Here is a 15,655-nt window from a genome sequence, read left to right on the forward strand (position 1 = left end):
ATTTAGCAAGGGTCAGGGCAACTCTACCATGTATGCCCTTGGATCAGAGGGCATGTGGACACATCAAAAAATTCCAGTCATACATGTGAGGCACATACACTCCATAAGTGGGACATAGACAAAATATCTCTAAGAACAAGTTTTTGCAAGATAAGTAATCATTCAGCCTCATAAAACCTCTCTTTCTATTTTTGCCTTTCCACTCTTTGCTATGAGTGCTAGCAATAAAGTTAAAGCAACTATATCTGAAGTGCTCTGTCAGGTGATTCATAAATTGACGTATAGGTCAGTTTTATTCCCTTTTAAGCATAGGGAGAGCAGAATGGACAACATAGAAGATGAAGATGACTTTAAACCTCTCCTTCCCCCCCCGCCTCAAGAAAAAATGGTGTATGTCTTGTTATGGCCTCCTGTGCTGCAGAATGAAGACGGGGACTCCTGCAAATTTTGACTGCAACAGTGGGACTGCTATTCTTTTAGGTTCTTCTTGTTCTCTTGCCTTCTTTTGCATTACATAAGTCCTATCTTCCATGTGTCATATTATACCTATGTAATAAGATTTCAGGATTGTCCCTCTGTCTCTGAAGCCAGTTATCTGTCAGTCAGTGTGAAGCAATGGAAATAGCTACAGGGATGGCTGAGCTCTTTTTGTTCAGAATATCACCAGGTTCAGTCATCACTGGGTTTCATAGTCTGTTACTGTCTGATTTTTACATTCTCAGACATTTTGACGTCACACCCTTGCAGTGTACAGCTACAGTAAGGCCATGCCAAGAGTCCTAAACTATTGTGATATCGGAGGTAACTCAGCCAGTCACCACCGTTATTCTGTAGTTCATTTGCATGCCACAGTTTCATTGGTTGTGTGAGGAAAACTGCAGAGGTGGTGGATTACTTGGCCCAGCTGCCACACCCATGTGTCCAGCTGCCACCTGCACAAAGCAACACAATCACACACACAGCAACACAACTAACATAAACAATAACCACAAACATGCCTGCCTCTTACCACAGCAGACACTCCTCATTTACCATCCACACAACTGTTCCAGCAGAACCCCCCAACACACAAATCAACACCGTCACCCACACAGCAACACAGCCAGCACACAAAATAACCCCAAACATCTCTCTGAAGCCTAGAATGTCTGAGTCACTGTGAAGTGATAGAAACAGTTACAAGCATGATTGAGTGCTCTTTGTGTTTAGAATATCACCAAATTCATTTATCACTGAGATTAATAATCTGTTAACCTCCAATTTTTAAGTTCTCAGCCTTTTTACTCACATGAGTATGAATTGTACCTGTGTGACAGCTTTTGGCTACTAGTATTCTTGTAACGATCATGTTTGTTGAGTGTAGTAAATGGTTCCAGTTCTGAAAGATTAGTTAATGTGTATTAAAATTATACATTTTAAATATTTAATTGCATTTAATTAGAATTTTTTAAACCCTGTTTTAAATAGATGTTTCAGACAGAATGAGGTCTTTCAATTGATTTAGCAGGATCTGAGGATATGTTCAGATATCAGTGCAATGAAAGACTGTACACTAATCTACACAAATCTACACTACCGTACTACATCTGCGCAGCTGCACTGATGCAGCTGTAGCATGTCTAGTGAAGACATGCTATGCCAATGAGAGAGTGCTCTCCATCAGCATAATTACTCCACCTCAGCGAGAAGCAGAAGCTGTGTCATCAGGAGAGTGTTTCCCACCAACATAGTGGCGATGCGGACAGCACAAAACTTGCGTTGCTCAGGGAACAGGCTTTTTCACACCACTGAGAGACATAACTTCTATCAACTTAGGCTGTAGGATAGACCTTCCCTAAAGAATAGTGCAGCCCTCACACACCTAGCACTCCAGGGAAATGAAGCACAATCCCTCCCCAAGCTTTTCTGGAATGGTGCAGTGATCCGACATATTCAAGCACTGTTAATATAGCGCAGGGATCAGCAACCTTTGGCATGTGGCCCGTCAGGGAAATCCACTGACAGACCGGGATGGTTTGTTTCCTTGCAGCATCTGCAGGTTCGGCTGATCGCAGCTCCCACTGGCCATGGTTCGCTGTTCTGGGCTAATGGGGGCTGCAGGAAACAGTGGCCAGCACATCCCTCGGCCCACACCACTTCCCGCAGCCCCCATTGGCCTGGAATGATGAACAGTGGGAACTGCAATCGGCTGACCTGCAGACGCTGCAGGTAAACAAGCCATCCCAGCCCGCCAGCAGATTTCCCTGACGGGCTGCGTTCCAAAGGTTGAGGATCCCTAATATAGCATATTTGTATGTAAAATACTACGAGGCATAGTGTGAATATAGCAATTGCTAGAATTTGCACTTCGCTGCCTCCAAAGTCAGTGTCCTTTATGATCTGAATATTGCTTCTTATGACTTGAGCTCTCCAAGGTATTTTACAGTTCAAGTCATGTCTGAGTAAATATCAGCACAACACTTTGTGGCAAGGTGCCAGTGCCAGTTAATTGATGCAGAACAGAAGCTTTTGTGGCATAAAAAGGAAACCCTTTTTCACAAAGAGGTTTTGTTTATTTCCTTTTCATCATCACATCAATAGAAAAAAAATAAAAATCAGGCATTTCACAATGAGGAAAACTGTTCTTACGAAGAGAAATGTTTTAGTTGAATTAGTAAATGAATACATTATCTGTTAATATACCTTCTTACTAGAGGAGCAGTTGTGGGAGGCTGGATATTGGAAGGAGAGGAGGACAATAGTGACAGTTTTCCTCTCACAGAAGAAAATTACCAGTGAAATGTGAATGGCTCTAAGTATTCAAAAGTTAGATGGTCTTTGTTTTAGTAGTAGTAGCTTCCATGTAACAAAAATGTCTGTTTTTTAGATGACTTCTACAGATATACAGAAATGTATCCAGACTTTGCAGAAGAGTATCTGTACCATGATCAGATGGAAGTTGAGAATTGTTTGAAGACTTCTCTTCCAGCCCCTAATGGATTCTGTACTGACTTCAGCCCAGAAAATGCTGATGATAAAAAGAATCCCCTGCAGAAGAAACTGAATTAATACTGCAGCCATCCTACTCCTCTCCTGGTGAGAGGAATATTTCCTTTCCTGGAATCTTCATAGTCACTCCAACTGTACAGCAACTATAACTTTTGTGTGTGGAAGATTTACTACCTTAATACTGTTCTTTAATTCCCACATGCTGTATTTATCAATATCTTCAAGCTTAATTGTCAGGAGATGGGTTTTATTTTATTTTTTTCAGAAAGGTCTTAGAAAGCCAATAATGTGATGTGCTTCATTATTAATGCACATACTTAAAGGGAAGCTACGTATTTATTTATATTTGATTGGTTAATTTCATGTACAGAATGTTGCACAAAGTGTGCATGTATAATGAATTGTAGCTAATATGGTGGTGAGTGCACTTTGGTGATTAGTTTTTTTCCCTGTTTAGGAAGATATTTATTTAGGGCCAGATCTGCTGTCCTTATTCACATAGCAGTCTCACCAATTTCAGTAGGATTATTCTCATGAGAAACGCAAGCACATTTTGGCCCTTTGTGTTGGTTTCAGTAAATAATGCAAGAAACAATTATGATTTTTTTGAACAAGGATTACTTGCTTTTTATTTTTGTTGTTAAATGATAAAGTTGTCTTTGTTTTTTCAGTCCATTACATGGTAGAATCAAAAGGGAAGGGCCTTTAGCTCCCATACATTTATTCTTATATACTTATCTGCAGAACGCAGTGAAATATGAAATGCTTTCAAAACAGACATGATTTGTCTATGTGTACAAATGTGTGGCAAACTATGCTTTCCATGTTCTTCTGTAAAATTATTCAAATATTTCCACTTATTAATTATATGAGGAATTTATTATAAACTAATTCCTTATGTATTTAATTTAGATTTTAACAAGGAATCACACAGGTGCAGCTTCTTTGGTAAAAATCTGACGACAGATACACATGCACATGTGTGCATATACAGTCAAATACACGTTGTAATATGGAATAATAATTTGTATCAGCATGAATTTGGAAGATTGCATTAGTTAGGAGTGGCAAAGCCATAAGTGAGTTTTCTAAGACATCCCAAAGGAATGCCTTAAAACTTTATATTACCATGGTGTATATTCTATATGATGCAGAAATTACCCCCCTCCTTCCCTTCAAAAAAAAATTACAAATGTTTTACAGAAGTTTTAAAAATGTTATTGGCACTATTTCTTATTTCTTTCCTTTTGTAAATCCAGGTACTTTCGTTACAAGGAATAAAACTGAGCAGGGCTCAGAGGGAGAGAGAAATCAAAACTAATAAAAAAAAATTCCCAAAATGATGTAGTTTTTCTGAACATAAAAACATCAGAAGTTGAAAGCCCAAAATGTGCCTTTAAGGGCTAGAAGTAATGCTGGGTCCCAATGGGATCAAAGGAATTTCTCTCCTTAATAGTAAAAATTCTTAATCCTGCATGGTTAGTAACCCCATTACTAACCCTGTAGAACTGCACTATATCAGACTTTAAAACTCAGGCATTTTTATAATTAGAAAAGCAGCCACTGACTTAGGATTTGAATTTTGTCCATCCTGGGCCAACAAACCGTGCTAATTTAAGGCCATGGGTGGAGAGGGGAGGGAGAAGGAGGAGGAAACCTTTCTCTGGCAGGTTGGTTTTTAAAAATGGCAGTTGCTTGAAACTGGTTACGGTTTCGAATGTGTTCTGGAGAGACATATCATCTGCCCTCCACATGTTAATTTCATTAAAAGTAAGTAATCAATAAATTATTGCACATATATATGCAAATTATCATACAAGTAGCACATTGGTGTGTATGGTATGCTACATACTATACATACCATACAGTAGAACCTCAGAGTTATGAACACCAGATTTACAAACTGGCCAGTCAACCACACACCTCATCTGGAACCAGAAGTACACGATCAGGCAGCAGCAGACACACACACAAAAATACAGTACAGTACTGTGTTAAATGTAAACTACTAAAAAGAAAGGGAAAGTTTAAAAAAAAAAAGATTTGACAAGGTAAGGAAACTGTGCTTATTTCATTTAAATTAAGATGATAAAAAGCAGCATTTTTCTTCTGCATAGTAAAGTTTCAAAGCTGTATTAGGTCAATGTCCAGCTGTAAACTTTGAAAGAACCACCATAATGTTTTATTCAGCGTAATGAGCTGAACAAAACATTTCAGAGCTGCAAACAGCCTCCGTTCCCAAGGTGTTTGTAACTTTGAAGTTCTCCTGTATATGTGGACATGCTCTCTCTATGTGGTATATTGTGTAACAAAATGTAAAATTACCGTAATATTAATTAATGCCTAACCTACATTTTGCTTACTTATCCTCCTCCTCTCACCCCCAGCCCCGGGACTTGCTCTAACATTATAAATTTCTGAGCAGCTTCTACCAGCCACCATTTTTAAAAGGAAATTAACCTGAGAGAAAAAGATTTCCTTCTTTTCCCCAAATAGGGAATTCTACCGACACACTGAAGCCACAGTGGACTGAGAAACACAGTGAACAATATTTGGTCCTGGAACACTGACAGATTTAAAATCCAGTAACTTGCAGCAAGATAGGGCTAAAAATGAGAGTTTTTAGATGCTTGAAAAATATTGAAATTTTGACATTTTTAGGTATAATACAATAAAAAATATTCTGGGTTAATTTTAGATGTTGTTTTGGCACCTTCTGGCACTCTTACATTTGGGCTAATGTTCTCTGCAGCACCTAGATTTACAGGTGGAGGAATATAAAAACGTTCCAATAATTTTAATTTAAAATCGTTTCTCTGTGACACATGTGGGATATACAGAATACATGGTGCAATGAGGTTTAACGTTTTTATCAGGAATCATTTGTGATGACCTACATAAATTGCTTATTGCAGCAATCTCAAACGCAAATCACCACGAGGGCCACATGACACCTTTTCACATAAAGAAACAAAAGCCTGCCCCGGCCCCACCTCTACTCCACCCCTTCCATGAGGCCTCGCCCCTGCCCCACCTCTTCTCACCCTTTCCCAGCCCCCATTCCAACCCCTTCCCCAAAGTCCCCACCCCAACTCCGCCCCCTCCCTGCCCCTATTCCAACCCCTTCCCCAAATCCCTACCCGTGCCCCGCCTCTTCTCCGCCTCTTCTCCTGAGCATGCGGCTCCCCGCTCCTCCCCTCTTCCTCCTGGAAAGCGCTAAGCACTGCCAAACAGCTGTTTGGCAGTGGGAAGCACCTGGAGGTAGGCAGAAGAGCGGGAACACGGCATGGTGGGGGAGGGGAGTTTGGTGGCCGCAGGAAATAACTCCGGGGGTGGGGGGCGAGCTTGGCAGACTGCAGCAAATAACTCGTATTTGAGACCCCTGGCTTATTGCTTTTCCCGTTGTTAGTAATGCTGCCATCCTAATTTTATACCAGTAAAGCCCTTATAGCAGACTAAATGATCATGTATTATGTACTGAAGATAGCTATAGACTCAGCCAAAGATTCATTAATCTGAAGTTATATAACAAACCTTTTTGGAAAATCCCTAAAAAAAAAAAAAAAAAAAAAAAAAAAAAAAAGGCTTTAGAAACCCAAGCTATCCAAATTTTCCACTTGTAACCTCCCCCCCACCCCGCCCCTGAAAAACATTAGAAGGTATAGAAATGCTTAGTGAAGATCTCCCAACTAATCTTAACTCTAGCCCTCTACTGTTATCAATTTCCATATTCCAGCCTTCCTTCTTTCCTTACACACCTGCCATGTAAGATGTGATCTCTTAATTAGTGCTTTTTCCTGAATGTTCAATTAAAATTTTCATTTTTGTAAAGACTTTAAAAAGGCTATAGTCTGTGTCTGTGATTCTTACATTTGGAAATGTCAGTATAACGTGGATTGTATAGTCTTGGTTTTATACATCTAATGCCATGTGTGATTCTTCACCCTTCCCTTTTATTCCCCTAAGTAAGGGATAGAGGCTGAGGGAATAGGGCTAGATACATAAAGGAATGCCTAAATTTTAGGCCCCTTGAAAATCACAAGAACAACACTGCACTTTGCAAAGTCTGATTTAGGTGGTTAGGCTCCCTATACAGTGCACAGGGAGATCTACAAAAGCCATCTTACTAGATATGGATTGACCTAAGCTAGTCAGTGGAAGATACCAATGAGAGGGGGGTGTCCTAAAACCCACTCCTCTCATGGAGCTAGGCAACTGAATCCAGGCTACCAGGAGGCACCTATGTCTGCTAGTGAGTCACAACTGGGAACTCCTGTCTTGGAGTCAAGCAACTTAGGCACATATGGTATTGCTTGTGAGAATTAGCTAAGCACCTGCTTCACTCCACACAAAACATACGTGTGTGTTGCCACCACTACCCATTTTATAACTTGGGATATGAGAGATACATGTTCAATTCCCTCATCCGCCATGTGGGGAGAAGGGGAGAAAGAATTTGAAGAGGGGTTGCCCACCTCCCAGGGGAGTGCTCTAACTACTGAGTTATGGAATATTCTTATGTGGGGTTCCTTCAGTCTCTCTTGGCGAAGTTATTCCATATTGGATAAATACTTAGTGGGCTAGAGAGTGAGAAAATAACTCTATAGCCTGCTGATTAGGGCAACCATTTAGGAGGTGGGATAGCCAGAGTCAAGTCTGCCTGCTCCCAGTGACTCTAATTATTTATACACAATAGAACAACTTTACCAGTAGATTGAGGAATCCCTCCTTTACCAGTAGAGATTGAGGACTCTCCCATAGCTCAGATGTTAGATCACTCTTCTGTTCAGATCCTTTCTCCCCGTCTAGCAAAGAGGAATGAGGAACTTGGGCCCCCAGATGAGTGCTCTAACCACTGAGATAAAAGTTGTAAGTTTACCTCCACTAGCCAGATTTTGAATGCAACCCGATCCAGTAGGTAGCTTCTGAGTACACCTATGGGATCAGGCCCTGCACACAAGTTAGGCAGATAAACCCCTATCTTCCCCATTTTCTGAATTGCTTTGGGGCTTAGGCCGGAAATAGTCATCTAGATGCCTAGAGGGAGGCAGCAGTGCTTATGGCCAGAGGCAGAATCTTAGGCAGCAAAGAAACTTTTACCTTGAAAATATAGGCCGAGTGAGTTTTGGTGTCTAGAGGATTTAGTGGGAGTTTTGTGAATTGTAGTGGAGCCTAAAACTGGAATTTAGGTGCCTAAACCCAGGCATAGGCACCTAAATCAGGTTTAGGCGCCAAGGTAGGAAGATGAACTCTATGGCTAATCACACACAATTGCTTACATATTGACTTCAGGGAACAGTGGACTATATATGTTGTTTATGTCATCCTGATGTCAGTGATGTAAACAGATCCAGTTTATCTTTGAATAGTACCTTATGTAATCACTGGGGATCAGATTCTGTCAGCCATACTTATGTTGACTAATTCTTCACTCCACATGCAATCCCACTACTATCAATGGGATTACATACAGAGCAAACTACTACTCATTGTAAAGTTGATATAATCTGGTCCTACAAGATTAAAAGTGGAGTAATCTAGTAAGAGATGTTTTTAATTGTTAGGGTCACTGATTACCTATTTGCCCACTGGAAATAATTTTGTATCTAAATTTCCCCTTGTTTTGATGAGGACGGTTTGGTTAAGGTTATTGGCTGGATGACTTTAAAGAGGTATTTCTATACCTTCCACTGATTTTTTTTAATGGAATCTTAACTTGGGATCTTTCCAAGGACTTCAAAATTTTGGGGGGGTTTTAAATGGTAACTTTATTGGTCTGTTCAATCAGAACTTCAGGTTAAGTTTTTGTCTGACAATTTCCTTAGATTTTTTTTAACTTAAAATACTGTGGGGAGCAAGGACTTCAGCAGACCTATCATTCTACATGGGAGTGGATCCCATTCTTTCCACTTCCATGGCCTTCCTCTTTATCTCTCGCCTTTCTTTATTGTGCTCATCACTTTAGTAACTGAATAATTATGCACCTAAAGTAACCAAAATTATATGTTGTATTCTCACATAGTACTTTTGGAAGCCACAGCTAGAGGCTGCATTAACTTTTTGGTAAATTCCCAGTGGCATTGGTTGGAGCACAGTGCACATCCTCCTTCTGTCCCTTCCACCACATTCAGAGAAAGAGTGTATGCCATGTAAAATATGGAGGAATCCAACCATGTATTTCACTGCAAGCAGTTCTATCCCACATATGGATCTTGGGAGATTCAGTCAAGTTACATTATGCACTTGTAATAGACTATATTGGCAACAGCAAATGTTTATTCCTCCAATTTTTAAAAATTGTAAGAAATTCCTGAGCTTGCCTTTTTGAGAGATTAGTTTGTAAACTAAATCAGAAATTGTCTCATACCATAGCATTTCCAGTATATTATAATCTGTAGTCAGAATTTTGTTTCTCTGTGCTCAAAGGGAGTACAGTCTTCTGTCACTGCCATGTTTACTAATCCCATTATAAAATTCTATATTCATGAGCCACAAAATTACTTCTACGGGGAAACAACTGGGTGATAGGGAACTGATTTGCTTCCTGTCAGGAGGCAAAATAACTACCAAGAGAAGTAAATAAAATGATTTTGCTTGTAGGAGTAGAGCAAGACCTCAGTTCATATTTAATGCTCATCACATTTGTAAATTGATTCACCCCCAGAGTTGGTCAAAATTACACATAAATAAGTTTGCACATTGTTCACTTCATGGTAGCGTGTAGTAGATATGCTTCTGTAGAAAAAATAGTTGTATTTTGATGTTTGCTTGAAGTGGTTCTAGTAAATATTCCAAACAATAAACGTAGAGGTTGCCTTGATCAAGCAAATCAAATGATCTCTATATTCAGTTGAAACAGAATCTGTACTGTATCATCTTTGATAATCTCCTCATTAAAAGGATTTTCACAAATTATGCTATTATATATTAAGTACAGCACTAATTTCCCATCTTTTCATGTGCTGTAATATTTATACTGCTTACTATATTTTTCACTCCATGCATCTGATGAAGTGGGTTTTAGCCCACAAAAGTTTATGCCCAAATAAATTTGTTAGTCTCTAAGGTATCACAAGGACTTCTTATTGTTTAAGTACTGTAATTTTATTACACCAAAATACTAAATATTTCCATAATTAAAACACTATTTTTGCCCCATTCCATGGAAATAAAGAATTTTTAATTTTCTGTCCCAAATGACTTATTGATCACTTGATTTTCTTATTCTTCTAATTTGTAGTGACTATAAGAACATACAATATGTATTAGATTCAGATCAAATGTGATTAATGTACTGAAAAGAATTCTAAGGCCTCAAAAGCAATATTGAACATAGCAATTACTGTGCAGCTCTCCTTATCTACCTACCTGTATTATCATTTTCTACAGAGCACATTACAGTAATATCTAAAGTGCTGCAAAGCTAGGAAGGTCTGTTTGTTTTTTTAACAAAGGTTTATTTTGTGTAAACGTTTTAGTTATGGTGTGGAAGCTTTAACAAATAGTTGGGTCTTGCGGCATGCTCTATAATAGGTCAAGACTTTGGCTGTCTTTATTCTCAGGTTGCTCATTCCATTTAAAAAAACTCTCTCAGCTGACATCATGTTACTTCCAGCTTCCGTGTACTTTGCCTATATTTTTTTAGTTACATCAGCATAGAGAACTGCAGGTTGTGGATGGAAAGGCAGCTACTGATGTACTAGGGTCCTGCTCCATTCATGGCTTTGAAGATGAGGACTTGGGCTTTGAATTTAATCAGAAATTATGGTTGAGCTAATGTAGGATGCAGAGTTCAGGGATGATTTGCTCTAGGGCCCAGATTTTTAAAGGTATTTAGGTGCCTGAGTCCCATTTGACCATTTTGAGAATCACAGTCAGGTATAATGTATTTTAGTATTCAGCTTGAAGGTGATAAACACATGAACCAAGATTGTTGAAAACTAGAGTCTAAAGTTGTGGTTTTAAATATATATTTAGACGCAAATAAATGGTCTGATTTTCAAAATTGTAGGCCCCATTGGGCTGAGCCCTTTTGTCTCTCAGACCACCTATTTTAAGTACCTAATTATGAATTTAGGAGCCTAACTTGAGCTATTTCTAAAAATCTTGATCATGTATCATTATGGCCAGATCTCGTTTTTTCATGTGGCTTTTTCTTTCTTCCTCTGAAAGGAGGAAGAAAAAGCTCCTATCAAGTTGAAAGTGAAGGTAAGCATTTCTAACCAGTACCACACTAGGTTGATGAGTCCAGCAAGGCCCCATGGTTTGGTTTACTGACAAATGAAGGGTGGACGTCACAATGAGGACAGCATGTCAGCTGATTCTTCTAATTCCAGGCAGCATTACTCCAGTCTTGCCTGTGTCCAGTTTGAGCCAGCTGCTCTTTGTTCAGTTGCCAGTCTCTTTCAGGCATTGTGACATCTTGTGAGGGCAACTTTCTGTGTGTGTTTAAAAGGAACTATACAGCTGGAGGTGATTGAGACCATAGTCTGAGATTTCTCATGTCTTCAAGTAGCCTCATGTATATATTGAAAAGAAGGAGACCTCTCTGGGACGCCACATGGAAATGTTCCTAAAGAGGTATGACCCTCTGGAACCTAGTGGGAGGAATGACTAGTGCCCTTGTAATACTGATGTATGTACTCTAGCCATATCATGCAAATAGATCAAAAGCACTTGTGATCAATTGTGTGAAAAGATTCAGAGATTTAACAGTATGAGCACTGAGACTGGATCTCTGTTATAGCCATGAGAAGATAATCTATTAGCACTATCAAAGCTTGTGTCTATGTAGAAATTTCCTGTATCAAGTACTGGTGAAGGTCAAGTAGACGATTGCATTTTTCAGGAAGACTGGAAGGCTTGCTTTCTGTAAAGGTGATGTTAATAATTTCAATGGCTTTCACCAGTCAGGGGGACAGGAGTGTTCCTTGTTTTGCAGGGAGCTCAGCATTTTTTAAGGTTTCTTTCATCATATGCAATGGGACCAGACTTGGGTGGCAGGGTGGTGGTTGCTTTCTAATGTGACTAAGTTTTCTGTCTCAGAAAGTTCATCTTAAATTTAATTTTCTGTGGAATGGGTGGCATTTGAGAGTAACATTACTTTTCTTCACTCCAATCTTGACCTATAGAGCCAAAAAGCCAGAGGATGACTTGGTTGCACTTCTGAACCCCACAAAGACAGAACCAATCCCACAGGGCCCAGTACAACATCTGTGCCTCCCCATTGAGCAGCCTGGCCTAGTGGCAACCTGGTCTGCTAGGGTGCTAATGTGGGGCCCAGGCTTCTTCCATCCTGGATCTTGTTGGCACTGTTCAGGCTGAGACATCACTGCAACTGTTATACTCAGGTCATGGTTACAAACTTTTCTTCACAACCATGACGATCAGAAACTTTTGAAATGAAAGCTGAGGCTCTGATGCCATCACAGGACTTTAGGAGGCAGAGCCCTAGAGTGAGTCACAAGAGCCTGTAAGAAATCCCTTGTTTCTATGCAGGACAAGATATCAGATGTTAGAATGGCTCTCCTTTGCAAACTATGTCAAAGACATACAGTTAGTTTCTCTCTAGTAAGTTTTCAGCTTATTTGATTGGAGACTTTTAGGTTACTGCTATCCTCTATAGGTAGAAACATATGAAGTGTTATTCTGATATACTATTTTCAAAGAAAAATGTAGCATTAGGACAAACAAAATAACAAAGGGATCAGTTAAGAGAAGTTGTTTTTTCTGAAGGAAAATGCCCATTTACCAAGCACCTGAAATCACTCCAAGTCTACAGCTTGCATATAAAGAGGTTTTGTGTGATTTAAGAAGTTGGGGATTTTTAGATTAACACATGACCTACAAAATTTAAGTTGCGTATGTTGTGTAATAGTTACTGTTTTTTTTATTTTATTTTATTTTTTTTTTTACTATTATCACCCTAGGTGGTGAGTGCCCATTACTCTAAGAGTTGACGATGTAGTAAGTAGTTTTTTCTCACAGATGCTGGAGAAAGATGAAGCTGTAAGGCTTTTCATGTTACCATGGTACTGAAAATGAAATTCATCTGAATTTCTAAGTTATAAGTTTATATGGGAAATCACAAATACATATTTTTTGTTACTAGCATGAAAATAATTTTGTATTTCAAATGCTGAAGAAATAAACTGTAAAGCTCTTGTATGCTGTAAGTATATATGCTGGAGGGAAGGTTTAAGCAAGTCAGTATTGTGACTACTTTTCTAACCAGAAAATTAGTTTTTAAATAATCCAAAACTGAAACTTTTTTTTTAAAATAAAATTCCTTAAAGAAGTTACACTTGAGTCTATTAGCAACCATACATATTTAGGTAGACAAAAAAGCTAAACTACTGTAGCTGTTTGTCTGCGTAGTAATTTGCCTAGTGATTTGTTTATATTATAATGTTACGGCTTTCTGTAATAACTTTTTAGGGGTTTTAAGAGCCCCTTTCAAATCAGTAAATGTTAGAGAATTAAAACTAAACAACGTAGTAATCTTTTTAAAGTAGAAGAGTTTATGTTCTGAGGACCAAGGCTATCTACTAACTTTGTATTATATGCTATTTAACTTCAGTGTTGCAGCATTCTGCTCAGTGGGACCATTTTCTGACCTTTTTGTAATTCCTAATGTCCCTCCAGGTGTCTAAGAAACACTTCTCTTTTGATCATTGATACTGGTTTATCTTTTTTTGGAAGAATAAAAGTTGACTGGTCAAGCAAGTTGCAAATATTTCAAAACAAAATATTTAATGTTTTAAAATCTCTTGAATAACCATTAAACTAGGATCAACACAGAGTTCTGATTTATTGTAACATATTACGTTATTAATTTTTAAACAGAATTTAAATTGGGGGGTAGAAAACTTAGTCTCTTTCTTTTTCTTTCTTAAATGTTTACTACTTCTGCTGCCAGTATAGACTACTGCCATAAACAGAATAATTCTAATTGGACCAATGACCTGTGCCAATATGGCAGTTCCTATGTTCTTATTGAGGAAAGCCAGTTGTGTAGGAAGCCACTTAATAGGTATTAGGGGCCCATTCCACCTCTAGTTGAAGTCAATGGCATAAAACTCTCATAAATTTCAGTACTGGATAATATTGATGTTTTTTTCTGCTGTAGATGTCCCTACAAGCAAGTTTCTATGGTATATGTGTACATAGACCATCATCTTTGAACTGAACTGAATTATATTTCATCATTTTTTTTAAAAAGGAAAGTAATCAAATGTATTGTTCGGATAGTGGAGGTGCTTTGACTGGATGTTAACCCTTTTCCAAATGAAGTATAGTTTCAGTGCTAAAAAAATGATTCTATAGTTTTTATTAAAATGCATGGAAAACAGCATATTTAAAAAACTGGATTTGTGTTTTGTATGTTTTCTCAATTTTTAAACAGTCTGAGTCTAACGGTACCTCATAATACCAGTGATGTTCAGTAAGTAATTTCATAAAGGAAATACCTCAACTTGAGCAAATATGTTTTCCTGTTAATTGAAAATATGTCTTCTTTAATATTGACTATGAAGTGCTATAAACTGAACTGAGCCAAGCAGCAATGTAATTACATAAGTTTAAACCATGCTTTGAGTGGTACGCTGATTTACTAAAAGAGAATTGACATCAGTATTTATGAATTATTCCAGGGGCTCCTTATGAGTGTTAATGTGCATTATGGAATCACTGTTCATTTTGCTCAATGGGACATTTTCCTTGTGACTCTTTTGCTGTAAATTGAATTTTCAGTATGGAGCCAAATTAAAAAAAAAAACACAACAAAGTGTTTGGTTTTCTTTTGCTTTAAGTTTTTGATTAACTGCAATGGTCACAACAATCAGAAAGGATATAAATGTTAAATAATATGTAAAATTAAATCCCTATACAGCAATCAAAATACTTTCCTGGTGTAAACCCTCAAAGGAAACATGGAAGGGAGCTTGAAATGTACACGATTCTTGTAAGTACTGTATAAAAAGAGGAATATCAAGTAGGAGTAAGAAGATGGTATTTATATAGAGAGCAGTAGTGTGAGCATTAGTAGAATATTGTGTCCAGTTCTGGTGTCCACACTTCAAAAAGGATGTTGAAAAATTGGAAAGCGTTCAGAAAAAAGTGATTCAAGGTCTGGAAATGATTCAAGGACTGGAAAATAAGTCTTACAATAATAGACTAATGAAGCCCAATCTATTTAGTTTATCCAAGATAAAGTTAAGAGGTAACTTGATCACACTCTACAAGTATCTACGTGACTAAGAGATTTCAGATAGTAGAGAATTCTTTAATCTAACCGACAAAGGCATAAAAAGATCCAAGGGCTGGAAGCATTCAAATTGTTAATAAGGCACACATTTAACAGTGGTTGTTGGCCCCTTACTGAAACTTTGGTTGGCCCTCTCCAACCAAAAACAGAGAAAGGGGAAGGGCTGAAGAGAAGTCAAGATCCTGAGACTGACAGTCCCCAGGGCCAATGGAAAGAGTGCTCCAACTCAGCCAGATTGAAAGGGCAGATAGATCAATGAGGGAGTTGAGAGCCCAGGGCCCATTCTCTGTGAGAGTTGGAGCTGCCAGGACAGAGTAAGGCAGAACCAGAGAGAGCGCTGCAGCCCAGAGGCAGATCTAAGCTGAAGGCAGAGCAGCAGCCCAGAGCCAGAGCAGCAGAGAC

At 38.5% G+C, this 15,655-nt stretch overlaps 1 protein-coding gene across 5 annotated transcripts in view; it reads left to right on the forward strand.

Moving 5' to 3' along the window:
* Positions 1 to 14,761, forward strand: part of LPCAT1 (lysophosphatidylcholine acyltransferase 1) — a 205,533-nt gene extending 190,772 nt beyond the window's left edge. For 4 of the 5 annotated variants that reach the window (XM_050938231.1, XM_050938226.1, XM_050938228.1 and 1 more), the window contains exon 14: positions 2,867 to 6,322. In XM_050938231.1, the coding sequence (XP_050794188.1) occupies positions 2,867 to 3,048 (182 nt within the window). In that variant the 3' untranslated portion in view covers positions 3,049 to 6,322. Of the gene's footprint in view, positions 1 to 2,866; positions 6,323 to 12,119 lie in introns of those variants that run through there. The other variant, XM_050938227.1, reaches the window with a different exon arrangement.
* Positions 14,762 to 15,655: the final 894 nt, after the last annotated feature.

The sequence above is a fragment of the Gopherus flavomarginatus genome, chromosome 2 (assembly GCF_025201925.1).
Source record: "Gopherus flavomarginatus isolate rGopFla2 chromosome 2, rGopFla2.mat.asm, whole genome shotgun sequence".
NCBI lineage: Eukaryota > Metazoa > Chordata > Testudines > Testudinidae > Gopherus > Gopherus flavomarginatus.